This window comes from Apteryx mantelli, chromosome 2, assembly GCF_036417845.1.
Source record: "Apteryx mantelli isolate bAptMan1 chromosome 2, bAptMan1.hap1, whole genome shotgun sequence".
Lineage (NCBI taxonomy): Eukaryota > Metazoa > Chordata > Aves > Apterygiformes > Apterygidae > Apteryx > Apteryx mantelli.
In genome coordinates this window covers 49,466,153-49,494,068 of record NC_089979.1, presented here as the reverse complement: position 1 = coordinate 49,494,068, position 27,916 = coordinate 49,466,153, and the positions used below count along the sequence as shown (strand labels likewise).

At 41.4% G+C, this 27,916-nt stretch overlaps 1 protein-coding gene across 1 annotated transcript in view; it reads right to left on the bottom strand.

Annotated features, from left to right (window-relative positions):
- The window catches only part of CDH2 (cadherin 2), a 126,935-nt gene extending 106,810 nt beyond the window's left edge, over positions 1 to 20,125 (bottom strand). Inside the window, exons 1-2 of the mRNA XM_067290610.1 lie at positions 19,613 to 20,125; positions 7,388 to 7,499 (exon numbers count right to left, since the gene is read on the bottom strand). Of these exons, the coding sequence (XP_067146711.1) occupies positions 7,388 to 7,499; positions 19,613 to 19,687 (187 nt within the window). The 5' untranslated portion in view covers positions 19,688 to 20,125. The remainder of the gene's footprint in view (positions 1 to 7,387; positions 7,500 to 19,612) is intronic.
- Positions 20,126 to 27,916: the final 7,791 nt, after the last annotated feature.

Sequence of the window (27,916 nt, the reverse complement as noted above, 5' to 3'; positions counted from 1 at the left end):
AAAGGAATGCACTGAATAAATTAGTCCTTATCCCCAAGTAGATGCACCATAAACAGAAGTGAGTTATCAGAGATGAGCTAATTAACTAAGATAGTAATTTACACATCCCAGAACACTGTAACCATTCAGGACTCATAATTTCAACATAAGTGGATTCTCCTCTGTATCAAGAATGTATTTATAAGATGGTACACTGGAGACAGAGTGGGATTTCTTTTGCAGGTAATAAGGGTGAGTCAAGTTTCTTCTGCGGAAAAGGTGGACACAACAGTGCATTTAGGGTTTTTCAACTACAAAATACATTTCCACCTCTAATTCAGATATTCTACACAAAAAAAAATGGTGCAAGTTTATAGGTTTCTTTCAGAATGGCTAGTTATCCAGAATTCAAGTAATAGATTCTTTGACACTGGATATACAAACCAGTTCAAATATTACATTCCACAACAGCTTTAGGGTTTACTGAGGGACAATGGAATTTCATTTCTGTAACAAGATACATTGGTAGTTTGCACACATCCAAAGCATGACTGAACTTCATTATTGATATTTATTCTCTCTGATGTTTTTCTCATTATATATGCTTTATATACAAGTTTGTTATGAGAAAATACCAACAATAAAGAATAGCTTAATATAAAATAATAAGATTGGTATCCTATGTAAATCAGATGTAGAAGTTTACAGAAATAAAGTTGAGAAAAAAGGAGTCACAATTTACATTTTTTACTGTGCTGTTCAATAAGGTGAACATATGTTTTAGGTATACTCTAGGATATATTCTATATTTAACTAAAAGTGGGGAAAAGGGGGTAAAAAACACAAAAAACATCTTAAGAAAAGCAATCTCTCACTTTAGTAAAAGAAAGCTCTATTTTTCAGGGAACAAGTATCTGAGAATAAGTTAAGAGCTTCGTACATGAATAGACAACAAATTATAAAACAAGAACTGTAGTAGTGTAGTTAAAGCAAACAGAAATAGCTCTACCAATTCAAGATAGTAAGTTCAATACTGACACAGGAGAATTTATGATACTGTGGCTTAGGAAAAAGGACAAACAGTAGAGCAGTGGAAAAGATTGGCAGAAAAAGAATTAAAAAGGTGTCAGTGAGAACTGGAATACAACTGTTACAAAATACACCATCAGGCATAGCATCACCAAGTAACACGATTAAAATGTATTCAGCTTCACATGGAAGAGGCCAATAACAAACACGGTTAAATGTTAAGCAGGACTGGTGAGAAAATATAAATATATTCCCAAGATGAGTTTCTGAAAAAAATTTCTCACTCCCACTGAGGCTTAAAAGTCAAACTTGAAGGGTGTTTTTTGGAGGGTAGAGGGGATGGGTTTGCAGGAAGAGACTTTCAGGGGAAGGAAAAAAAAAAAAAAAAACATTTGGGAAGAATTGAAACAATTTTTTCAGCTTACCAGCAGCTCATAAGAGATCCCATCCATCTGAGATTCTTTGGCTGTCTGCCTGGAAGGAACTTGTCAACTTGTCTTTTTTCTTACGGCAATGAGACTTCAAACAAAGTGGTTACCATTTTGCTTTTTTTCCATGGAAGGAACAAATTTTTGTGGGGAAGTATTCATTCCCCCCTTAGAAAATACGATTCTGCTTAAAAGACTTCCCCCAGCTCTACTGTTAATGTGCACAGGAATATCAAAGAAGCCAGTGCATGCTACCATAGTAAGAATACAGTTATACAGAAGTTGGTTATAGCAGGGAATGAAATGTGCATTAAAGAAGAACTGCTGTCTCAAGTTTTAAGCATGATGATCTTTATAGATGGCATTTCATTCTTAGTTGACAATGCACATTTTTACAGATTGAATGATAATGCACAGAAGATAACACAAGCAGCAAAAGCAGCCTAGGGGCTTCGTCTGGGACAGACAGTGCCCATGTAACCTCCACTCCTTCATGAAGGAACAGCAGTGTCTTTTAAATGTCAGGTGATTTTAGACATCAATCTTGGGATTGATCTTCCCTAGCTTTGCCCACCTAAAAGTTAAGTGTCTAGTTTAAGACAGGCTTCTAGACTGCCTCACAGTCAAGAGAGAACAAACAGGCCCCTACAGGGAGCAATTTATCTCATACAAAGTTGAGTAGTTAAGACGGGTGAACTGCAGTCCTCAGCATCATGCAACTCTGGAGCATGCTGGAAGACAGGCTCTTCGTTCCCAAACTCTTCCAGTCTTCCCTCATCACAAGCGGCTCTTGGGAACCCTTCCACACGTACCCAGCGTTTTGCAATACACTGAATTAAGGACACTACACCTACTCCCACTAGCAAAGAAGCATGCAGATGACTTCAGGAACTTTTTCCCCAAAACTGTTGTAAGCAACAGGAGCAGAGCACAGAGCCAACAGCCTGCTGTCTTTCTCTCTCTCCATGCCCAGGCTGGTCCCATTATCAAACTACATGACCACAGAACATCAGCAGAGCTTGTTATCTCACACTAGGTGGCCTCCAAATCAGACACTGCAAAATTCTTTTCACACACATCTGTGCAGACCTACCCACAGATGATACCACAGGTGACAAGATATAGGAAGACACCAAATGCAGAGGAGAAACTAAAACACTGACCAACAGTGAACAAAAGGCAAAGCAAAATGATTGAGGCTGGGGAAATACTCTGCTTACTATCAGTTCTGTCACATAACCAGTAATAAGGCAGACAAAATCTTTCAAAGATATGAAAACACTAAAATAAATAATCAGATTAAGAACATGAAAGTTTAAGATATGGTTCTGCAAATAGTCATTCAAGTAATCTTACCTAGGTGAATGATTTTAATAGAAATGTGGTATTTATACCTGTACATATTTGAAGGATATAGAGCAAAGAATAGATAAACAGGGCAGACATACATATCAAATGGCCACAAGTATTTTTCCTGGATAAACTACAAAATTGTAATAAAACAGCACAATCAAGTGCACTAAATAGCTTAGACAGCACTCCCTCCTTAACTGACCCTCCTCTTCTCCAAGTATTACACATTTTATGCATATATAGTTACCCCAGTGTGTGTTTGTTTGTTTAAGAAACAAGTTAACCTGAATTTAAATACACAGTAAGTACTTCTAGAGATCTGCCTCTACTCTGGGGTGGCTAGTGAGTAATTATTTGCATAGAAGATGTATAGAAAAATAAAGTTTGAATATTTAAATCTTAAAGTACTCAAGAAAGTACATTATTATTATTTTTTTTAATGGAGTTTATAGTTGATTGGAGGCCCAAATAACTGCAGAGTTTTGTCAGGGACATGCACACCTTTTAGAGATACATGAAACTTCTTTTGTTTCAGAGATTTGCACTTTTTTTTCTTTACAGAAATGAATGTGCTGGTTCTTAACTCACTTAATGCCTTGGTAAAAACACCCTAATTCCATGGAAGTGACTGCTTACCAAGTGGAACAACATGTAAAACATTTTAAATACATTCAGAATTAGACCTATTGTATATTATTTATATGTGCTCAGTAACCTGACTATATTGCATCTTGAAGTCAGACTTGCCATGAATTTCAACTACAAACAGTAAAGTGGGGAGGTGGGGCATTTTACTAGTGTTATACTATAAAAAGATGTGCAAGATGAAGTGTAAGACATCATTTTTGATGAGTCTCCAAGGCCACAGCCAGTGAAGGCTTTAACAGTGGAACATGGGAGCAACAGGCATCAGAGACAGTATGCCAGGAGGCAGCAATAAGGTATTTCCTATAGTCTAAACTATCTCCTACACAGCTCAGTCACAATCCATTGAAGGAGTAGTTTCCAACTTTTTTTGTTGAGCCTTCCCAACACACCATATCTTTTCTCTACAAGGGACTCCTGTTCCCTCAGTTCCCCATCCTGAAACCAAAGACAGCTATCTTCTTTTCTTCTTTTCCCTTCTTTCCCTCACTTTGCATTAGTAAATATTTGGTTTTCTTTTCCCGTTTCTTAGTATTCTGCTTCACTGATTGTTCCACGTATAGTGACAAACGAGTACATGGATACCAACTGAGCACAGATAGTGGCCTCTCATGCCCTCATGAGAGAAAGCAGTAGAGGCTAACACACTAGCCATATGAATGAATGTACAAAGCCATAGTCAGAGACTTTTTTTTTTTTTTTTTAAATGCAACATGAACAAGCCTGACTCTCCCCTGGAAAAAAAAACAAAAACACAACGCCTGAAGAAACGCAGAAACAAACAGAAAAGCAATCTCTCCAGAAAATATAGCATCATGAAGCATATGAATGTAACCCTGCCCCATACTCTAAGGCAACTATTTCTTATAGTAATACTTAAAAAAGTGATCTCCTATATTACTGCAACAACTGAAAGGCCCAGATCAACAAATCATTTAAGTCTAGTGTTATTTAAGTTTTAGCGAATTGAAGGCCTTAAAGGTGCTTGTCCCCCAGTGTGCAAGATAAAAGCAAATGAACATGACTACTATTAAACAACTGGTCATTTTCTCGGTCAGTATTTTAAAGAGTAATATGTAAGCAAAACATCAAGTCAGTTTTCAGATTATTTTGCAGCTGGCTGAGATAAAGCCTCTGTGCTTGTGGTATCAATGCACAAAACCAAAGAAAATTAAAGCTTTCACTTTAAATCACATAGAAAACCTGCAGTCTAAGCCTCGCTTCTGAATTCCTACTAGCATAAATGTGCAGTTAAGAGAGATGAGGCAAGTGAGATCAGAACCAGGCCCATAGCTTTCCTTAAGAAGCAAATGTCACACAACTATACTTATAGTGTCATCTGAATCTAATTTAATAACAAGAAAACAGGTTTTTGACAACAATAGTATCTCAAAATGACAGTATAATTAAATTTAAGTCAAAGCTATGCAATGATGGACTCTATGTTTATGTGTAAACAGCAAATTACATGCTTTTAAGCATGTCAGAATTTTCAAGAGAATTAACCATTGCAGTAATTCAACTGAGGAAATCGTGATAGAAAACAAACTCCCCCGGGTCATTTTTCAGCTAGTTCATATTATCTCATATGACGTAATACATACTCTATGCTTTGAACAGTTTTTCCCAATTCATACTTCTGTAGGATGCAATGCGTTTTAATACCATTCAAGGGCAAATCAACAGTATTGCTTCATTACTTCAAAGTTTTAAAGAGCAACAGAAGGGACTGTGCGACTATGATGAGTAATGAATAAGGAAGTGAGTCTTCCCTCCATACATCATTAGTTCAGAAACAGTTAAGGCTGGCCAGTCATTATCATCAGATCTGTGTGAGCAATGCCAACACAGGATTAGTTGACAGTTCAGTATAGTTCCTAGTTGATGAAGAAAAAAAAAAAAGAGAGAGAGAAGAGAGAGAGGCTGCAGAAGGGGCCTCCATTCCAAGAAGAGGACTTTCAGGCAACAGGACAAGCCTCAAAATCTGGGTGATCTCCTTTTCATGATTAACCAATAGCAGTACACTTAGCCAGTAGGAAATACTCAGTGCTTTCACGAGAGCAGTTTTGGAAAGCACTTGCCTTGGATTTTGAGATCTTTGTTATTGTTCCTGCCCCGTTCTCTGGGTTTGTACATCCCCTATCAAGCGAGCCCTCAGTGCTGATGACTATTGCAGGAATCTACACTTGAATCATATATTAACTCCCATTTTGTGGGAAAGTGAAGAAAATTCTTTCCTCTTCATTATTTTCTCAATTGGCAAAACATTTATTTTAATAAAGAACAGCTTATAAATTCATGTAATAAAACAAAGTCTGTGGTGGGCAGAATATACTTCCTTGAAATTAAACAGGAAAAGCTTTAATAACTCAAATTTAAATATGCTAAAGCTAATCAATTCATCCTGTATTCAAGTTTCCATTAGATTTCTAAAAAGCACAAAACAGGTCTGTAAAATATAATTAAGGAGAAATACTGCTACATACAGCATGTAAAATCAAGACTACAGCTTTTATTTCATTTGTTTTGCAGACTCATTAAAATGTTTTTCTCATTTAAATGTCTTGATCTGTGTAACTGTATTTATATGTGAGACAAGCAATGAATTAAATTAAATTAGTCCTTATTTAAGATGCATTTGAAACTGTCTAAAACTAATGTTCTTAGTCAGTTCCACGATTTCTGATTTAGGTGTGGGGCGGGGGGGAATCCACTGAGGTTAGGAGCTCATAAACCAGCCAAATTAATACATTTTTCAAGTGTTACACTTCCACAAACTTTTATACCAAATAATTGCTTGGGGAATCTAAGAAAGATTCAGAATACGTGCCTCTCTGTGTTCTACAGAGAACAGCTCTACTTCTGAAAAAGAAAGAAAGAAAGAAAAAAAGACAAGAGCAGTGAACCAAATTCCCACCCTGGTTGACCCTTGGGCCTGTGGAGAGATCTACTGACTTCACTGCACTCCACATGGACGCAAGGGCTTGCACTTGCGGAGCTTGCTGCTAGCTTGGGACTCTGTTAGCCTCATTCTGGGCACTATGCCATCCAGACATAGATATGTGTCATGGTGAAACAGAGGCACACCATCCAAGAGATAGCACTGGAATTACTCTGCCTCTCTTGGCAAGACTCCTCACAGTCCTCAGTACAGTGGTCACTGACCGAGGGCTCACGGGCCACAACTCTCGCATGCTGCTCCTTGTCCTGTGTCTTGCTTTTCACAGATGTCTCTCCTCAGGTTGCCAGAAAAAAGCAACGTATGTTGTTGTCTACAGTACAGTATTCACTCAGTACCACTGCCTGTGTAGAAGTTTGGGCCTTCCCTCCCCCCACCAAGGCAGGCATATAAGAAGCATATATACTAAACTCTCCATATAAGGCCAAAAGCTTGCTCCCAAACAGCTTGTGGGTAGCAAATTATATATATCCAGAGACAGAACTATGGCCCTTATCTTCCCATGTCACTTCCAGTTCCCTTAGACAGCTGAAGAACTACTACAGAAATAATCTCCACATTAATCTGAGCGCTAAGACTTAATGTAACCGCAGTACCTCCATGGGAGATGCAAAGTGGAAGGGGAATCTTCTCCTCCTTCTGATCACTCATACATGGGCTCTAATTAGAGACTGATGACATATGCATTGTCAAGATAGTAATAAAAACACACATCAGTGTGAACACTCTGCTGAGAATTAGAATTAGTGGACTAACATGGGAAGGCCTGCAAGACTATTTTCAAATTCCTGTCAATAGAGGTGAATGTGTTTTCATTAATGGCAACAGATTTTTCCCCAAGTCCTATGACACTGATCAAAAAATGATCATTGAACTGACTTTTTTTTTTCCCTGAAAGAGTACATCATATTTAAGTCAAGAATCAAAACACTCCAGCGTGATTTATGATTAAGGATAAAGGAAATGAAAATCAGAACATCTTTTATAACAATACCATTGAGAAGAGGTTGTCCTCCATGTACACTCCTTGATACAACGGCACTGTGAACATCTTCAGGAAATCCAGTCTTGCATGACATGTCTTCACAAGTTGCTTTTATTGGTGCCTGAAATACAAGATTAAATGTATGTAATATTTGCAACCCTCATTCACCAGAGAATCATTCCAGATGGCATACACTCGATTTTGCTGCTATCTTGTACAAACAGCTTCTTTGTTTCTAAATTTCTCCAATTAGAACTCCGAGGGCAAAGGGTTAATCTTTTTGATAACCGGAATGGAAGAAACAAATCCCACTTGTCTGGTAAGATCTAAATAATACACAATCTTGATTCTTCTAACAACTGAACATTTCAACTAAAACAGTCATCGAGATTGAAGTGGAATCATAGGGGGAACAAAAACATTCCTTCCTCTGGAAATAAATGTTGCACAAAACCAATCAGCAACTTTTTCATAGCTAGATATATTTGAGAGGGAAGACTTTAACCACTGATTTAAAATGTTTTACTTTGGGTACTTCTATGTGAGGTTGTACCAGTATGAGCAAATTAAGATAAAATACTACATTTGCAATAACTTAAGAAACAGAACTTATATTTGCATTAGCATTCAAACAGATACCATATAAAGTCAAATGTTTCCAATGCAACCCCCTTCTATTTCAAAGGAACCTTAAAAGGACAGAAGCTCATTATTAAATTTGCACAACAAGGCATGAGACTACCCACTGAAACTGTTTGTTCTCTCACTTGTTAAGAAAAGTTTTTCCTCAAATCACATATAGTTTTTAGAGTTTCATAAATGTCTTTTCATTAAAAAATATAGTATTTGGAAGTTTTTTGTTCTGCAGTGTTCCACGTTCAAAAGCCTTTTGATATCTAAGCTGGTTTCCAAGACAATTTGTTGCCCAGTTAATAAAAATCACATCCAATTTTCTGTGGCAAAGGACTAAGATTTCTTTTCAGTGGATTGTTTTTGTCTCATTTTAGTGCTGCACGAAACAACGGGCTAGCTTACATGTGGCTAAATGACCATATATGGCAAAACCCCTTTCACACTGTACAAGGCAAAGACCACCACCCTCGGCTGAGATATGTAAGCAGAAATCATAAGAGCCCTTGAATAATCTCACAAGCACCCACCCACTAAGTAAAGGCCTATCCATGTGTGCACCCAGATGTAGTATGATCTAGACTGGGCAACTTTGCTGCTCTATCATACCTAAATATGATCAAGATTCTTAAATTAGATTTTCCTTATTATTTTCCCAGAGGGGCTACCATCAAGTAGGCCTACTCAAAGCACATCTGCATACACTTGCAAGAACAAGCCCTAAAAGGGGGGGGGGGGGGTGGAAGGATGGAGGAAGAGGACACAACAGTGTTATACCCATATATCATGCTTAATGACGATATAAGCATGCTTAACGAACAGAGTGCTTGCTCAGGATGTTGGACACTGAAGCCCTCAGCTCCTTGTTTGTGCAGTCTCTGCATAGTGGAGGAAGAACTCTCTCCATCACCTGCTGTGGTTGTGCCACTTATTTAAAAAGCCAAGGTTCATTGGGCCTAGAGGTTCAGCACTGCAACATTACACCTGCCCTCAGATCCAGCTGGGGGTTCAGCTGAGCTTGGTAAATTGTAGCCCATAATCCACAGCCTGACTGTGGGTTCGTCAACACTTTTCCGCTGACCTTTATCAAGCACACAAACATCTGTAATGGCTCTCTTTCTTAGCCCAGTCAAAACGGTTCAGATTAGCTTCAACGCTTTTAATTGTATGTCTTGTATAAACCAAATCCCTTTTTGGCTGAGCCAGGCTGGGGAGTGCTTATCCAAACCACCATGGTGGTAGATCTGAGAAGGCAGTGCACTCTGGTATGCAGCAGCCATAGCCAGCTGGAGGCACTCCAAGAGCAAGAGCTTTTTCACTGAAAGCTGTCGATGAAGCTGAATTTGCGATGAAGAGTAAAACTGCAGCAGCAAAAATATACTTGCCTTCACTCTGCTGTCTCTAATATGGGGCAGTAATCTCAGAGAAAGAGAGCATTACAGCAGACATGGGACAGTCGCATCTCAAATCACAAGGATTTCCTCACTCAACAGGGGCCAGAAACAGAAGTGTACACACTCCACTGAAATATATGTCCAAGCTCAGCATGACAACGCTTATTAGAATAACTTGATCACATATGTGAGGAGGGGCTTATAATGCATCCAGCTGCATTTAAACCAACCTGATCCTAAATAAGCAGTTCAAGAGGAAAAAAACAAAAAAACAAAAAAAAACCCACAGAAATATAAACTCATGAGCATACTTCAGATTTATTTTTAGTAAGTTTACTGTCTACCTCCAGCTTACTATACTATCTGGGTAAGCACCTAGTAAGAGAACTTCTAATTATCAAGTGTCCAATTAACTTAATTTGTGGAGTGGGTTCCATTGTGACTTAAGTACTATGCAGGTCTCTCACCTGCGTACAACTACTTACATATTTTAAAATTTTTAGACTGGAACCTTAAAGAGAAAGCAAACACATAATGGAAGAGGGCAATAGTTTAAATTAGCAAGAGACTACGCTGAGCACAAAGCTAGAATTTGGATCTGCAGCCAAGCCTCAACACTCAATTTACATGTTGAGGGTTTTTCTTCTTCTTCTTTTTTTTTTTTTTTTTTTTTTAAAGATAAAAAGGTGGTAAATCAAAAATAATTACGAATCCAATTACCTGTTTCCCCACCGTTAGTAATCAAATCACAGGTTTTACAAAGCTTACATAATTTGAAAAAAAAATAGTAAGACTTGTTTAAACTACTGTATAAAAGGTGACCTCAAAGCAAATGTGGATAGAAGAAAAAAAAATAGCCTTTCATAATATCCTAGAAACAAAAAAAGTCCTGGGTGGGCAACTGAGGAGATAACAGGATTTTAACAAGTGCACTGATGCGCCTGGGAATCTTTCAGCCTTTCCAACCATCTATATGTACTAAACAACTCTTATAAACTGAAACAATGCCCACTGAAACAAAGGCTTGGGGACATAAATAGAGAGCCTTCTTTATTCTTTCATTTGCAGCCATCAATTTTATCCAGAAACAAAAGACTGTACTCTGCTCTCCAAAAACAGTCCTTTGTTAAGATTGTTTGAGAATAAAAACACAAGGGAAGTAAGAATTCAAATTTTCAGCAATTCTTAATCACCCTGTGTTAAGCATTTTAAATTAAGTAAAAGTTGTAGCTTTAGACACTATGGGTCACATCTAGTTCAGTCTAGGAGTACTGCCAGACTTAGACCATTTTAACTCTCGTCAAAAAGAGGATGCTGAAATATTTTTATCCCCTTATCTTGGGCAAAAGGGGAAAGCTATTGAAGATTATGGGGCACGTTACTGTAATTTACAGGATTGTGTGTGATTAGTACAGTTCCCAAGATTATTTCAAACATAATATTACTTGCACATTCATCTACACAACATTACTAAAAAATTTCCTTTAAGATGGAAAGCAATTACCTTTGCTTGTGCCCATATAAAATCTACTTAATGGAGTTAAAAAGCTTTGAACAAGGTCAGCACTTGAAAAATTCTTCTGTGGAGTACTAACAGACTTTGCTAAGCAAGATCAAGAGTTACTACTGAATAACTATTTTGCTTTCCTGACCCCTTATAGCTTATTCAGTCATCTTAACTGTGCAAAATGAATACCAAACATTACCATCTCCAGGTGCTGAAGAACCATAACACCCAATCAAACGCAGTGTAAGACCAGGCAGATAAACTCAGTATTGTAGATCTGAGACTAAATGCTATAGGCAAACTGCAATCATGAAGGTATATGATGTAAATTAGAAGTCCTCTATACAGAATTGGCCTTGTTGATATACTTATGGCAGGTGAGCCTGCAGTGACGTACCCTGCTCCTCAATTACATTAGTTTTATATCTAGGTACCTCAGTATCCAGAAACCTGTGGTTTCATTTCAAGGCTGTATTTCTGCTCAGTTTTAAAAAAAATTGTTTAAAAACTTAATTTCAGAGTTTTAAAGGCCTCATGTTTATGTGTTTTTCTAAACAATACCAGTAAGACTCTTCAATCCATACACATTTCACACTTTTGAAAAGCTTGTGTATTAAGACAAGAATAAAACCAGCCATGAGTGTTTATAGTTCTAGATTAATCCCCCTTTCTCATTTGCATACACTATAAAAAGTAGCCAAACTTAAAACACAATTCTGTAAAGAAACATCTCTTTAAAAATGCAACCTTGCCACGTGACTGTAGGAACAATTTCATATCATAACACGCATACTAAATTTGCAGAATTGGGCTCTTAGAGTAAACACTGCTTTCAAACAGAGCGGGTCTAGTTCTGTCTGCATATGCCATACATCACTGGAGTTCACTAGTATCTATTAATCTGAAAAATCAAAGGCTGCTTTGTTTAGCAAGAGTGATCTGTAAGTTTGTTTAAAAAAGTAAGTAAACATTACCCAGTTTAATAGCTTTTTACAATTGATATTCGTTTTAAGTAATTTTTCTTGTTGAGAACCAACAGAAATACATCACTAAATTTAAAATGTTTTAAAGGATTTTAAAATCTGAAGAGTAAAGTATAAGCTTAAAGCAGGATTTTGCAAAAAGATTTGTTTCCATTTGAAACAATAACGTTGAACTTAGCTTTATTATGAAAAGCAATAATGCTTATAGTATCTGCAATTATCATCCCAGTACATGAAATACCTGTGTTCTGAAATCTGAAAACCTTCCAGCAACTCAACATCATGATGAGTCAAATTTTAAAGTTAGGCAGACAGATGTTTCCAAAAACCAAAACTAGAAGCATAATAAACTATAGAACTGGGAGAATAAGAAAAGAAAATCTGAGCAGTTTCTCCTTTCATTGCTAAAATTGAGAAATTAAAAAAGAAAATAAGCATAACAAAAGAGAACTCTAGCATTAGATTTCTTAATATTGATTGTATCAAAATGCAAGGAAAATTGTTTTTAAAAGATTTTGAGTCTGGCAGCTTTCTTTTATACTGAAGGTGGCTTACTCCTGTAGGGATTTAAAGCCTAAGTAGTAAAATCAAAAGTGGAGGGATGTGCATCAGAGGAAATATCATACTGCACACTTGTAATTGGCCGCATTACAACTGCTAGTTGCCAATTCCTGCCAGCTCACAGGGCACTACTGTGTGAAGCTCTATATAAAGTCTTACATAATTATATGTATGACAGAGCAGAAACCGGGTATTTCAGGTCTCTCTCCTTAATAAGCAACATTAATTTACTATTGTGACAGTAATATTAAACTTAAGCACTGATCACAGTAACACTGTGACTGTGTTTAAAGATTTGGGTGTTTCCTCATTAATTTTAAAGACCAAAACTGTACCCAGTGTTCATCCACAACTTAGGTAAACTGGGATTGCTTCATCCACTTTGTTTTGTGTATATACATCATCTGACACAATGGGATATGCTGGACAAGGCAAGTCTTATTTTAGGACTGGAGCTTCTACTTACTACCATAATATAAATAATAGGCATATGAAAGATACTCTGCAGGATCACAGACACGGCTGTGGAATGCTTTAAGTTTCAGCATCTCTTTCTTAATCACTGACTTACTGCAAAGAAAAGCTGCAACAGTTTATACCTTCATGGTACTCATGACACTCACAGTACTCTACCAAGTATAGGAAACTGCAATTTGTTTTCAACCATGGTTTACAACTGGAGAAAAAGAAAAATGCCTTTCATTCAAGATTTTGTTCTGAAAGCAAAGAGCTTCCAAAGTCAGTACCAGACTAAGTCCTTCCTGAGGTCATTCATTTAGTTACCTCCATTTCAACAGTACCAGGATTGGTTTTGATTATGGTACTTTCAATTCTAATTAGTGCTCTACTTCATGAGCCACAAGATTTTAGATCAGAAAATGCAACTTCTCCAACCGACAGTTAAAACCTCACTTTCCCAAAATACCAGAATCTACAAATTTTATACTATCATCTGTTTGAAAATGAATTGCCTCAAACCACCACTGGTCACCATAGGTTACTACTTTACAATTTAGAGTCTCTCCCAAACCATGTTCAAACTCTCTTCCCTTAACCCCAAATATGAAATAAGGCCTCAGTTCACTTGCTTTACCATGATCAGAGATTGGCACAGCTAATACAATGCAAAGTTGTAATACAGTTTAAAATTTTCCCTTCCTGCAACCAGAACACGGAATGCTGCATCTTGTAAAATATTTGATTCTCCAGACACGCCATGGTTTCCATCAGAGAAAAAGAAGATCCTAAAATTTCAACAGGAAAAGCAAAACCTAATTGAGTTTCTCTAAGTCTAAAGCTGCATTTTTATACAACAACAAAAACTGTTTGACTATGCATCCTCATTTCTTTAAAAGATCAAACTTCCTCACTCTGATTTGGTATAGGGATTGCTCATGTTGGACATCTCTGCCCATAAAAACTGCTGCTAATGTACTGAGAGAGCTCTGTGCTGCTGACCTTCAGGAGAGGCTGCAAGGCCTGTTTATTTCCCTATATGGAAGGACTGTTGGGGGCTCACAAGATTTTAACTATGTCTTCAGCTACTGGTCCAGTAATTATATGCTAATTATAAGGAATAGGGGAGTCCCTAGAGGAGTCTGGTGGTATAAATATACTTTTTAAATATGTCAAGGAGTGCCTAGAGGAGAGGATAAACACACCCTTTAGAAATATGATACTTAATTAAATACACACATATTGACTAAAATCAAAAACTTTAAGCAAAAGGATTTGGCAGTGATATACCTGCCATCTCGGAAGCTGCACATCCTGTATCTGCTTTTGTAAGTCATTAAAAAAAACCCCAAAAACATAAACCCAGAAAGCCTAAAGCCTCTCCTTCTTTGTTCAGACAGAGCTCCCATGATCTTTCAGTAAGTACAGGATCAAATCAAATTATGAATCATGCAGATTAGGTTATAGACCTATCTACTGTTGCCACAACAAAGAAACGGCAAAGTGAAACGCAGCCTCACACCCAGATGCAAAGGATCCTTCTTGGGTCAGTCACAATCTACAAAGCGCGCTTGGACAAAGCACAAACTCTCCTTAAGCTCATCCCACAGGAAAGCACACCTTTTCTCCTAAAGTTCTCGCAGAACTCGCCTCGAGGTGTGCCAGTATTAACTCACTCAACCAGTGAGTCTCAGTTGAGTGGTAGGTGAAGAAAATTGCTATTATAAGTATGATTTTTATCACAGAAGACTACATATCCATTTAACTTTCATCACTCTTCATCCCTAAATTGTCTCATTACATCTCACACACTCACAACTAGTGTGACTGAGTTTGTGGAAGTGCACAGTACATTGAGTAAAGATACCACAGTTTCCTTCTGTGTTTTATTAAAAAAAAAAAAAAAAAAGTGATAAAAACCCCCAAACCTACGCATACCAGGAAACATCAGAGGTTGCAGATTCTTTGGGGAATTGACCCATGTTTTGTATGCGTACTTTGTTTAAAATAAATTCTTATCCTAATGGGAGCCCTGAAGAACTACTGGAACTATCACAAGTTTTTAAACCTGATACTTTTCTGTAAATGTTTGTTAGTAATAAAAGGAAAAGAAAAAGGGGGGGGGGGCAGGGGTATGGGGAAAGAGGGAGAGAGAAGGAGATTAACTGGTAAATGATTCTCTGATCCAGGCAAGAAAAGCCATTCAATAGTTCCTTCTCTTTACCACATGACAAGAAGTCCCTTACGCAAGACCGTCCGCAATGAGTAAAAATAACTTTACTCACAACTTCCTCAGGCTATTTTAAAATATACACAGCATACTTCTATCACAGCTACATTTTTAGTCTTACAGTGTTCAGCTATTAAAGAAAATTAATAATTGAAATTATTGACATAAGTGTCATTGAAATTAATTAAGATCAGTCATGACAGTTCTTCCAGTGACATTTCTGGGAGTTCCTCCAATTTTGGGAGCAGAAAGAAAAACAATAGATGGGAAGGTTTGGAATACACATGTTCTACAAAACACTACTACAAAATAGTTCTAAAATATGATCATTCCAGGCAATATTTTAAAACAGATATCATAAAAATTATAAATGAAAGTTTAATTGACTTATATTTCTTTCAACCACATTAAGTCACATGCCTAGGTAGCAGCAGCACACACTAAAGGAGAGAGTAGGAGAACAGAGAGTAAAAGGCTTTCCAGAAAACATGTAGTATTTATTAGAGTTGAAAATACAAAAATTAACAACGCAAGTTAACATATAGCTCTGTTATATCAACATCGCATACATTTTTGAGCTTCCAACTGCTCAGAGAATCAGACCTGGGTTCATATATAAAATTATTTTCTGTTTTGTCAACCAGTGATTTCAATTCCAAAAATTCATTGTCAACTTAAGTGATCTTATCTGTTCTGTAATAGATGTAAAAAGCAGTTAAAAGTGCTTTTCACAAATATATTTCAAAATAATATATCCAGTTTAATACCCAAAAAGAGATATTTCTGGTTTTTTTCAGTTTTGCTGTTATCTTAATTTTGAGAATGTCAGTGGTATCACTGTCACCTAGACCAGATAAGGAGCAGAGAGCTCTTTGCTGCAATATCCTGCCACATTTAATTTTTCAGATTGATTCTTTGAAGACAAAGCAAAACTATAACAGAAACATCCACAGCTGAATAGGCTGAGCCACTCACATAAGTCTTCTGTTCTGGGGCTTATGAAAGGTTTTATAAAATGCATTCAATTCACTTTCAAAGGGGTAACGATGCTGGAGTCCGATTAGTTAAAAGAAGAAACTCTCAAACTGACTTTTGTGCTTATGCAGTCACGTATTTGCTACATTATCTAAAATATACTGCTTACAAAAGATTAAGACATACACGTAGTGTCAGAGACAAAAGATGCTTTCACAAGAGGAAGTCTAACTGCCGCTTCCACAAAACACCGTTTGCATGTCTTACCCCTGACTCTTCTAGAGACCGCTGCTAGAGGTAAGAGAGCGGTTCAGCTGACAAGAAATTCAGTCACTGGATTCTCAGCTGAGGCAGCTAATGGGAATGTCACTTAAGGCAGTAGGTTTATCACAGGAATACATTTGCTAAGAACTGGAATAAGACCAAAACTGCCTGCAGAGAGTAATAACTTACATCCTCTGTCACCATAATTCGAATTCAAACCAGTCACCTACACACAAGAGACCCCATAACTGCATTATTATTTACTTGTTTCTGATTTAGAAAGAGAAACCATCCACGGAGTCATCCAATATACATTATACATTAAATATATGTTTAATGTGTATATATAAACATACACCTATACATTAAAAAAAGAAAGATTATTCCCTTTCCGAGCACTTAATTTCTATTCCCCTTTCCAGTTAATTTCTCAATATTAGTTTAATTCCTGTAAACATAAAGCTTATGCACAGCTTTCCTGTTATCTCCTCAATCTTGCTGTTATACCAGTTTCAAAACCAGTTGATGTTATGAACAGAAAGGCAAATCTCATTCCTTTTATCCTCTCTTCTGTCGGGCTTTCCACATAATACCTCCACACTCGTACTGATCTAGTTAATCAGCAAAACAAAGTGCAGTTTCCATTCTCCTGTGTGCCATGCATACTGCATATTGCCAAAAATAAACCCACAGAGATCTGACCTGCAATATGCTTCTAGTTATGATCTTTCAAGTAATGCCATAATGACTGCTTCTCTACCTTGCTGATGAATAACGAAGTGATCAGTAACTTTAGAAAATAAATGTAGATGACTTGTGTGTTGTGTAGACTTGGAGACACAAAAATGTAAGTAACAAAGGGTTCAACGTTTCAAAATAACCTCAAACAGACAACCTTCTACTAACCAGAAGTAGCAGGCATAATGACAGAAAAACAAAGTTAGCATTGCATCTAGCTTGCCAGGGTTCTCTGCAGTATGCATGAGAGAAAAGAAGCTTTTTAAATTTAAAGTGTTCTACAGACACAGGTCTATAAATCTGATTTCATACCTGAGTTCCAATTTTGTTACACACTATTAAAAATCAACCCTAACCTGATTTAATGTATACCCAAACAAGGGGGAAATTGGATTCCCCAACCGTAACATGCCACTGACACTGAGTGATACATAAAAGCAATAAGGCTAGTTCCTGTCCTTAATTCATAGTTTGTGCTTTAACTTCAAACCTGCCTGGGATAGAAAAAAAGATGGAATAAAAGCTTACTACATAATTTGTGCTTTACAGATTTATTAAGAGATAGGAAAACTAAACAGAACTGCAAGGACATACAATAAACAGCACATAAGGACAAAAAAAAATGCATGTACAGGTCTGCCAAGACCAGAGTTTGGGGGGGGGGGGGGGAGAAAGAAAGAAAATAAAGGGGGGGGGGGGAGCAGAAGCCAAGCCTGCCCAAAAATCAGCCAGTACAAACAAGCCAATCTTTAAAGTGGCATATCAGAAGTTTGAGCAGGGTGGCGGGTTTCACACGGAAAAGACGCTCGCGCCCAGCCGCACACTCCCCCGTTACAACGGGCGGCCCTACGTCCTCTTAAGACTAAAGAGAAAATCCCCAGCTGCTGCGGATCAGTGTTTCAGCACCTTGCTCGCCTGGTGCAAGTCATCAGCCCCGCGAGCGGCTTAGAAACTGTGTAGGAGGAATCAGATGTCTGGGGACCTCGTGAAAGAACGGGGGGGGGGGGGGTGCAGAAAAAGAAGCTAAAAAAGGAGAAAAAAATAAAGGCGCAGACGGGGAAGAGCGAGCTCCTGCCGTCCCCGTGCCGGCGGCGGGAGGCCGGGAGCCAGGGCGGGAGGCGGCGGCCCGGCCCTGCACCATGGACAGGGACCGCGGCTCGCCGCCCGCCCGCCCGCGCCGCGCAGCGGGCTCGGCGGGAGGCCGCCGCCGCCCGGGCCCGGCCCCAGCTCCGGCCCCGGCCCGGCCCCGCCGCGCCCTCCGCCCGCTCCCCCGGCCCGCCAGAAATGCCCCCACCGCGAATACCACTGAGGCGATGATCTGCGCCATCTGTCCCTCCGGTTTACCGCCCCCTGCACCGCGCCGGACACCGGCTCCGCAAGCACAAAGCCGGGGGGGAGGGGGGGCACGACACCACACCGGCCGCCCCTCCGCCCTAAGCGCCGCCGGGGGACCCTGCCCGCCCCCCTCCGCCCGGCTCCCCCCGAGCCCGAGGGCAGCCTCCCGCCCCGCTCCCAGGGTCCCCGCCGCACAGAGGCTCCATCTTGTCGCCCCCCCCAGCCCAGCCCCAAGCGCTCCCCGCCAGCCCGAAGACCCCCGCTCCCCCCACAGAAGCCCTCCGCCCCCTTGCCCAGGGGCTCCCCCACACCGCGGCGGCAGGGGGTGCCCGCGGCTGCCCGCAGCTCCTCCCGGTACGCGCAGACCCCCTCCCCGGCGGGAGAGGTGGCAGGACTTTTGATATAAATTAAATACTTCGGGAGCCCGGGCCCGTCCCGGTGGAAATTCCCGTGAAAGGCGGCGGCGGCGGGGGGGTGGGGAAGCCCGGCTCCCGGGCGGAGGCGGCTGATTAAATTCTTCCCGGGAAGGGATTAGCGGGCACGGGAGCCGGGGGGGGGGGGGGGGCAGCGGAGGCTCCCGTGCCCGCTAATCCCTTCCCGGGAAGAATTGTTCCCCCCAAGTCCCCACCTGCCCCCGGGGGGGGGGGGGGGCTGCCCGGTACCTCTTGCACACCTACAGCTCCCCTTCCCCGGCTCGGGGCCGAGAGGGGTTGCATCCGCTCCTCCCTGCGCTCCGGTACTTTGTCCCCACACTCACCATGGGGCCGAGACCCTACGGCCTCCCCGTCCAAACACACCGGGCACCCCCCACCCAACGCTGGCACCTGCTCTCCCAAATCCGGGAGCCCGGGGGGGGGGGCTGCCCTTCCCCTCGGCGGGGGGACCGCCGCCTACCACCCCAGCACCCACTCTCATGCACCCCCCCCTCCGTCCCCGCCAGCTCCCCTTCGCCTCCCCGGGGCTGGGGCTGGCTGCAAAGCCGCCCCCGAGCGGAGCAGGTGGCCCCGCAGGAGCGGGGCGGCGAGGCGGCAGGCGGGGACCCCCAGCCGGGGCAGCAGCTGCTGCCGCCCCCCCGCCCCGGCCCGCCGCCTCCCGGCGGCACCGCCGCCCGCGGGGGAACAAAGAGACGCGGCGCGGCTCCCGCCCGGCGGCGGCGCTTACCTGCTGCAGGGCCGCCAGCAGCATCAGCGCCAGCGGCGGCAGGATCCGCGGCGGCGCTCCCGCTGCCCGGCACATGGAGGCGAGGAGGGGCGGCGGCGGGGCGGCCCCCGGCAGTCCCGGAGCGCGGCTGGAGCCCGCGGAGCGGAGAGGGTCGGCGCCGGCAGCTCCCGCGGCTGCGGACGGTGTCTCGCCGCCGCCTGCCGGAGCCGGCTGCCGCGGCGCTGCCTGCTCGCTGCCGCTCTAGCTCATGGGCAGCGATGCAGCGGGGGAAGAGAGAGACAGAGAAGAGAGAGAGGCGGAGGATGGGTGAAACTCAGCGCTGGGTCAGGCTGCTTTTCTCTCTGCCGAGCCCCCTCCGCGGTGCAGAGGGTGGGCAGGGAGGAGGAGGATGAGCGAACAAAAGGCTGGGAGATAAGAAAGAAGCAGTCGCTGCTGCTGGTGCGGCGGCGCGGCGGCTGCCTTCCCCGCGCCCGGCTCGCGTCCTCCTCTGCCCGCTGCCGCCGGCTCCTCGGCGCGCAGCCCCGCGTGCCGGCCCCAGCGCTGCTGCGCGCCCGCCCCGCGCCTCTCCCCCGCTGTACTTTCGCTCTCCCTCTTTCTTCTCCTCCCTCCACCCCTCCCCCTGCACGCAGAACCCTCCGCTGGAGCACAATGACAACAATACCGGGCAGCCTGCGCGGCGCTCTGCGCGCCCTGCGTGCGTGCGTGTGTGTGTGCGCGCCCGGTGCCTGCCTGCTCCTGCCCGCTGCCGCTGCCAGCTCCCCCTCCGCCTCCCGGCTCTCCCTGCCGCCCGCACGGCCAATGGGCTCGGCTCGGCACCGCAAGCGCCGGGGATCGCTGCTGCCTGCAGATCGCGCTGCCCCTCGTCGGTGCCGAGGCCGAGCCGGCGTTTGGTGCGCGGCAGGGGCCACGAGTGCTAATTCACCCATGCGACAACCCCCCCCCCCCAAAAAAAAAAAACACCAAACACAACAACAACACGCCAGCCCAGTAACTTGGTTTGCTGCAATAGCCTGTGGGGCGAGGTGGAAAGAGCGAGGGGAGAACTTGCTGGGCAGGGAGGAAGGCGCCGACCCTGGGGTGCGCGTCAGCAGAGGGGACAAAAATGCAGCGAGAAACACCGGGAGGAGTCGGGGGTGCCCTGCTTGGGGGCGATGGCGAGGGGCCACCTGCCCGGCCGGCTGCACCGCAAGTTTCGGTCAGGTCTTCCTGCTTCTCCTGCTGCTTTTTTTTCCCGCTCCTCCCCCTCCACCCCCGTCTCCGTTGTTTCCAAACTACCTGCTTAATTTATCAGCAAATATTTTCAAAGACTTGGCCAGCGCTGCAGTCCGCGAGTCCAAAAATGTCAGCGTGTATAACGGAAATTGGGAGTGTTGCTGAGTGAACAGTTACAGAAGCAAGTATCAGTGCTGGGTCATTTGCAGAACTGGCAAGGATTTTCTCTCGCCCACAGGTCACTGAGCAAAGTTGTTTTGTGTCCATGCATCAGAGCTCCCATCCTGGGACATAATAAGGGGAGGATTTGTAGGCATTGGCCCCTAGACAATCTCATAAAGTGTTGATCCAAAATGGTGCATTATTTTTTTTTAAAGCATCTTATTTTACACTTGAACTTGCAAGAAAAATACTCTCGGGTTCTGCCTTTTTTTTTTTTTTTTTTGCTGCTGCTGCTTTCGAAAATAATGCAAAACGCCATGCTCCTGTTTTAAAAGAAAACAGCAGATTTGCTCCTATGTTTTGTTACGAAAGCAGGGGTAAGTACATGCTGGTACGATGCTGATTTCATTAGCTTCGAAAATTGAAAATACCGGTCATTTGCGAGCTACGATGCAGCTGTTTACCCAAGTCAGGAAGAAAAGGCAAGTAAAGGAGGGGGGAGCTGGGCTCCCTCGTAGCGCAGCCCTGTACGCCGCCTCCGAGCCGCGGCAAGCGGGAGTGGGCAGCGGCGCGGTTCGGCCCGGCCCTCGGGGAGCGCTCCGGTCCGCCCGGCCCGGCCCGCGGGCAGCAGAACCGACGGGCGGCAGCGCTCTCTGCCTTTCCGTGGTGAACGTGGGGGGGGGATACCACGCCTTTGTGCAGCTTTTTGTTTTTTTTTTTTTGTTTGTTTGTTTTTTTTTTTAAAGAGGGAAACTTAGCACCTGGCTAAGCTCCTTCTGAAATACCTCCTGGATGGGTCGTTTCGGAGGTGGAGAAGGGAGGAATCACCTGAAAGCATTAAAAGCAAATGAGACTCAACCAAGGAGAACCAGCCGCAACTAGAAAAACATTTCTTCCTCCTCCTCTACCCCCCCCCCCCGTTGTATCGAAGCCAACAGTTGTGAAGAACGATAAATGAGCGAAACTAAACCTGGTAATGAGTTTCTGGATTAAAGTTAAGCCCAGGACTGAGAGAAAGTAAGCTACGATGGCATTGCTGATGTTTATATCCTATTACAAGGATGAGTTTCCTGAGTTTGCACCTGACAGAGCATGTGTTCCATCTATTTAGCAATTCTAACGTTTTACCTCAAGCTTTTGCTTAGATTTGCTTATGAAATGTTGACTTTCCCTGGCTAACGGATTTCATTTGTATTTTCTGGTAGGTAGGCATGATATTAACATTTATTAATTATTGTATTTGAGCATTTATTTAAACTTACAACTGTTATACAAAATGCAAAGCATATAATATAAAGAACTCCATAAACCAACTGTCCAATGAGAGTAATTACTTGTCATTGGATTAAGCCTAGCCCCTCACATCCCTCAACGCATCCATCCTTAAAGGCCGGGGGGGGGGGGGGGGGGAAGAAAAAGCTCTGCAGCATGCCTGGAAGGTTACCAGATCTGAGCTCTGGCTGATGCTTCTTATAGTTCTGCTGCTGCCATTAAATTACTTAGGAGAAGCAGTAACACTGACAGAAAAATTGCTTTCACCAACACCATTTTTACTGAATCTTTTTGCCTTGAACAAGTTTCTGCCAAGCAGATGGCTTCCCCCTTTTACAGAGTTGTAACCAAAAGTGTCCTCTGGCTTGTGGAGTTTCTTTCTTCTGAATACTGTGATCAAGAGAAGCTAATAGAGCAGGGATGGGCTATACCTTTTCAGGCATAATCTCCACACTAAATTGTTTTATGGGTGAGAGGCATATGATTGCGAGAAGAGAGCAGAGGAGAAACTTGTGAGTTGTTCACAGACGTGGATGGCTTCTCAGGGCTTTCACTGTTCCTTTGCAGCAGAGACCCAAGAGTGCAGCTTGTTCCAGAAATAGTCTAGCAGTAAGCAGACATAGCTGGAAATTCAGAATTAGAGCTGATACTAGATTAAGATCTTCAGCCCTTTTCACATATATCATGCAAAAGACAGCAAATGATAGTAATTTCTGGCCAAGATTCAAACAAGTGATTTAGAACTCAAAGGGTTTATCCTATAACACAGCCACAGACTGCATTTGTGAGTGTGTTTAAAGTAGTATAAAAATAATGGATGTAAGTTAATGTTCAATGTAGGAGATCTCAAGGGCTTCCAGAAAAACCTTGTTAAAATTCCGTGATTAAGTTGAAGAGAGGATTAGGGTAATTCCCATGTTAGTCATGGAGTTGAGTCTTTCTTTCAACTTGTCCAAATTAATTTTCATTCCTAGGGTACATAAAAATTCTATAAAAATATGAATGTTTTCGATTTGGAACACAGTAGATTGCTCATGGCATCAAATATTTTGAAAAAAAGACCTTTTCCCTTGTGAGACTATCCTTACATTAATCTGCCAGGTACTGCCACTACTACTCTCCTCAATTCAAATTATGCAAATTAACCACTCTGCTAACAGTTTAGGCCTTGATCTGACAAACATTTATACTTGTGATCTCAGCAAATTCAGTGATGCTTCCACACAGGCATACAACTACTCATATGCCTAAGCGTTTGCAAGATGGAGGCCGTATTCTGTTAGTTAAAGTTAATAAGAGAAGGATAAACATATTGAGCAAAGGTACTAAGGGCATATTAGTTTGCTCAGGTTTCTTGTTTTCTTCATTACTTATGAGGAAATATTTGTATTTGATGAAAAAAATAGTTTCCTCATTGTTCACAATCTATTTTTCTTCTGAGCACGTTCAATTCTTACTGAGTTTTATCACAATAGTGGAAAAATAGTGGTTATTTTTTAGCAGTTATTAATAGTGGTAAGACATGAGAAAGCTGTGCAACATCATGAACTTACCAAGATTCTTTGGGCTATTAGAAGAGTAAGAAACACTAACAAAAACAAAAATTCAACTTTTTAGGACAGTGGTTTTCTGCTTGGGGCTCTGTGGACCCCTTGCACCCCAGACGGATTTGGAGTAGTCTGTGACAGGCGACTGGGAAAAGCTATTTGTGTACTCTATATAGCAACTTCACACATGTAAAATTCCTAAGGGGGCGGGGGGGGGGAGGTTCTGAATCAAAAGATTCTTAGTGGTTGGCAACACTTTGAAATGATTGTTTTAGGAAATAGATAATCATGCACGGCCAGGGAGAATGCGGTTTTATAGAGATAGCGTCAACTGGGAAAGAAAAACGAAGTGGCACAGATGCCAGTATACAAAACAACTTAAATGTTTAAAAATTGAGATAGTAAAAACATCTTTTCATTATCCAATAAAATAAGTATGATTCTTTGGATTATCCAGTTTGAGTGTTCTTTTCTAAATATACTGTTCATATTGATCACTTATGTGAACCAAAAAAATATAGCTCCTAATTGTCCTTTTATATAGGGAAATAGCATCAGAAAGAAAAAAAAATACAGTCCTAGGAGTAGGTAACCCTTATTTGACCAAATCTTCTATTTTATTACAGAACTTAACTAATTTATCTGCACAGGCTTTTCTGTCACTGTCCTTTTTGTATCTGTTTACCTAACCTGCATAGCCCTGCATGTTTCTGCAGCCTGTTTCTTACAGCCCCATAACACGAAGACAGTGCAAGACACGGAAGGGTAGCTGAAGCTGCAGCAATTGGTAGGATGTTCTGCTCAGATCTGAAAATCAGCTAGATTAGGATGAAAGAATGTTGTATGCAGCATTTTTATTTCTGCTTTTGCAACCCTCACCAACAGGAATCTCTTAATTGCTATATATAGTGACTTGGAAGGGGACAGTTCTTTGTGATAGCTACATCATGTCTGTCACCATAGTTATCTTTCTGTTAATTGCTAGTACATGTTGCGAAAGACTTCCCTACGGAGAAGAAGCTGAGAATATGTAATCCAGACATGATACAACATATTCGCCTATAGTGTAGTTTGCTTTATATATGTACGCTATGTATGTTGATTTGGGAATCAATGTAGTCAAGCATGTACTTCATTTTTTCAGGGATCTTATTCAGCATCGCTGCCCAGTCCCTGGAAGCTGTTTGGTCTGGAGAGTTTCTATTGAAAATCAAGATAGAGAAAAAGATCTGATCAGCATAGCATCTCTATTCAAAATCAATTATCTTCAACCAAAAGAAAAAATTCTTTCAAAACAAGACCTTAATCATATGGTGTGATAAAGTATTCAAAGAAGGACTTATAACAGGACCAGTGACAATTTTGCCACCACACAAGGAAGTTTTGCAGTTCCACAGAACTGCTTGGTTATCTCATGGGTCAGTAGAAAGAGTTGGACTCGCCTCCTAAAAAACTAGCTTCAATTAGTAAAACTTTTTTTTTTTTTAAATCAGCTTTTCATTTTTGTACTCATGCAGTCTGTAAAGTACTGCAGTCTGCAAACTTCCTCCTTACCCCTACCAGAAGTAGTCGGCAAGAGCATCTCTTGGTTTCTCTAGAAATTTATGTAACACCTACGAAAAGGAAGCACTGGAAATTTCCAGAAGACCAGTCTTATTACTCTTGACTTCCAGGTGATGAAAATTAAGAAACTGGAACCTTGATTGTTTACGGTAAACCAGCATGGATAATAAGTTGCTTTAATTAAATTGTAAGAGAGAACTGTCATGTTCATTGCCACTTTCATTAATAAACAGAATTTTTAACAACACCTACAGTTAGATTTGTCTATTATTTTCTATTCTAAAATCTTATTTTCATTTACCACAATTCCTTTTTTTAGGCAACAAAATTGAATTCACTATGCTGGTTACCTGTCTATCTCAAGCCAAGTGCTTTTAGAAAACTTCAGAAAAATCTTTTGTCCTTTTGAAGAATGAGATAAGGAAAAAATATGTTGCTTTATTTTTGTTGAGTGATTTTACTCCCAGGCTCTGAAGTATAGACTTTGGAAGAAGCACAGTCCTTACATCGAGGATGTGCATTTTCTAATACCTGTTAAAGTTGACCAAAATCTGGGATTGCTATAGATCTGAAAATTACATTGTTATAGTTCAGGAAAAAAATGACAGCTATATATCCCTTGAAGATTCTGTCTGCATCTAACATCTGTCTTACTCCCCCAACAATTCCCTTGTTGCAGAAATTCTGCATATAAGCCATCTTCACAGAGCCAGTGAGCCTACCCTGTCTGGAGACGACAGGAGCTGCTCTGAAGTTCCCAAGAGTCTCTGTTGTATTAGACACCAGAGGGATGGTAGAGACTGTCTACTGCATGTTTTCATTGCTCCCCTTGAAAGGCCCTGACAGCATGGAGAAGGAACTGACTGACATATCAAAGGGTAGGCTCAAGGAAAGGACTGAGACAATACTTCTCTTGGACGCAATATTGAAAATAAACTTGTACTGCTTAAAGATTTCCTTGGTCACAAAATGACAAAACATTCAGCTTCCTTCAGTGAAGAGACAGTTGTCAATATAAACTGTAGTTACACTTCATAGATACCTTCCTTTGTAGTGGATTATAATAGTGATAATTAAGTTTTCTGTAGGAAACGTGAAGGTAGAATATAAAATGGCCCATAGTGACAATATAATTGATACACTGTCGATACCCTTTTCTGTTTTAAGGAAAGAAAACCAATAACAAAATCTGAGTTTTAGATCTCAATGTTCCCCAAAATTGCAGATTAAAATGAAGATATAATATATTTTTTTCCAAGTGTTCAAGTTTAGAGCATTTAGAAAATCAGGAAGTCATGGATTCAAGCACTGACAATTTGTTTTTATTGACAAGTAGATTGATTACAGTGGTGCTCTTGTTCAAAGCATTTACAATTTGACTGTAGAAATCCACTCCAAGTTAAAATTTGACACACACTGAAATACCCATGCAGCAATGTTTTACATACTTTCAGACAAATCTGTTTGATGATTAAAATTCCTGGTTTTGAATGGTTTTTACGTTTGTATGACTTCAAAATGGGTTTGTTCTCTGAAATGACATTTCGAGGATCTTCCTTCTGTTTTGCAATAATGTGAGTTTTAATATCCCTAAATGCTCTGTGATTTTACATGACTGGACCATCAATCTGAACTTCAGACTCAAATCTCTAAACATTTATTCAGAGAGGAAGGATACTCTCCTTTGGTTAAGGTAGACCCTTGGAAACTGGGGGATTTTAGTTTTTGTCCTTGCTGGGCCATATACATCCTGTAGAAATTAGACAACACAACACATTTTGAGATAAATGGTGGAATGGCTGATCTCTACTGGCACAATTGTATCTGGAACTACAGCTCTTTCACACAGAAAACCCTTTCCTCTGGCACTGTAATTTGTTACTCTTCACAGTTGTCCACCTTGTCTTGTCTCAAGAGGTCTCCGCCCCAAAGCTAAGGGTAACATGAGCCTGTACCCCTATTCCCCTGTTTGCAGTCCATCAACATTAGTTCAAATCCATTTTCATCAATGCTGTAAGGTAAAAAGCTTAAGTATGCCCCCAGGTAGCTCACTGGCAGCTAATTGCCCAAAAGGCATGGTAGGTCTCAGGCCAAGGGGCAGGAGGGATGTTTGGACCGAGGTGTTAACTGTCATGGCAAGATTAGCCGGGGCGCTTTTGTCAAACCCCTAAATCAACTTCATTCGTCCTTATAAACCCTGCCCTGCTTCTTCTGACCATAGGATTGTTGGGAGTTGCTGAGTGCTTAACATGTTTGTAAGTTTGCCCATTCTTTCCAGAGCCTTACCAGAAGTATTTAGGAGTTTACATTTAGGATTCTCTTTCTAAAATCAGAGCTCTAAATTTGTTTCTGCTTGTCCATGCTAAGAATCACAAATGAGTACAAAAAAATCTAGGACTTTAATTCATTGCCTTTAAAATAAACTCTTTTTTTGCCATTGTTTTTCATATATTTTGAAGTCGGAAGGAACCGTTGGAACATTTATTTTTACTTCATCATAATACAGGCTTGAGAATATCACCTAGTAATTTTCCTAGCAAGGCCAATA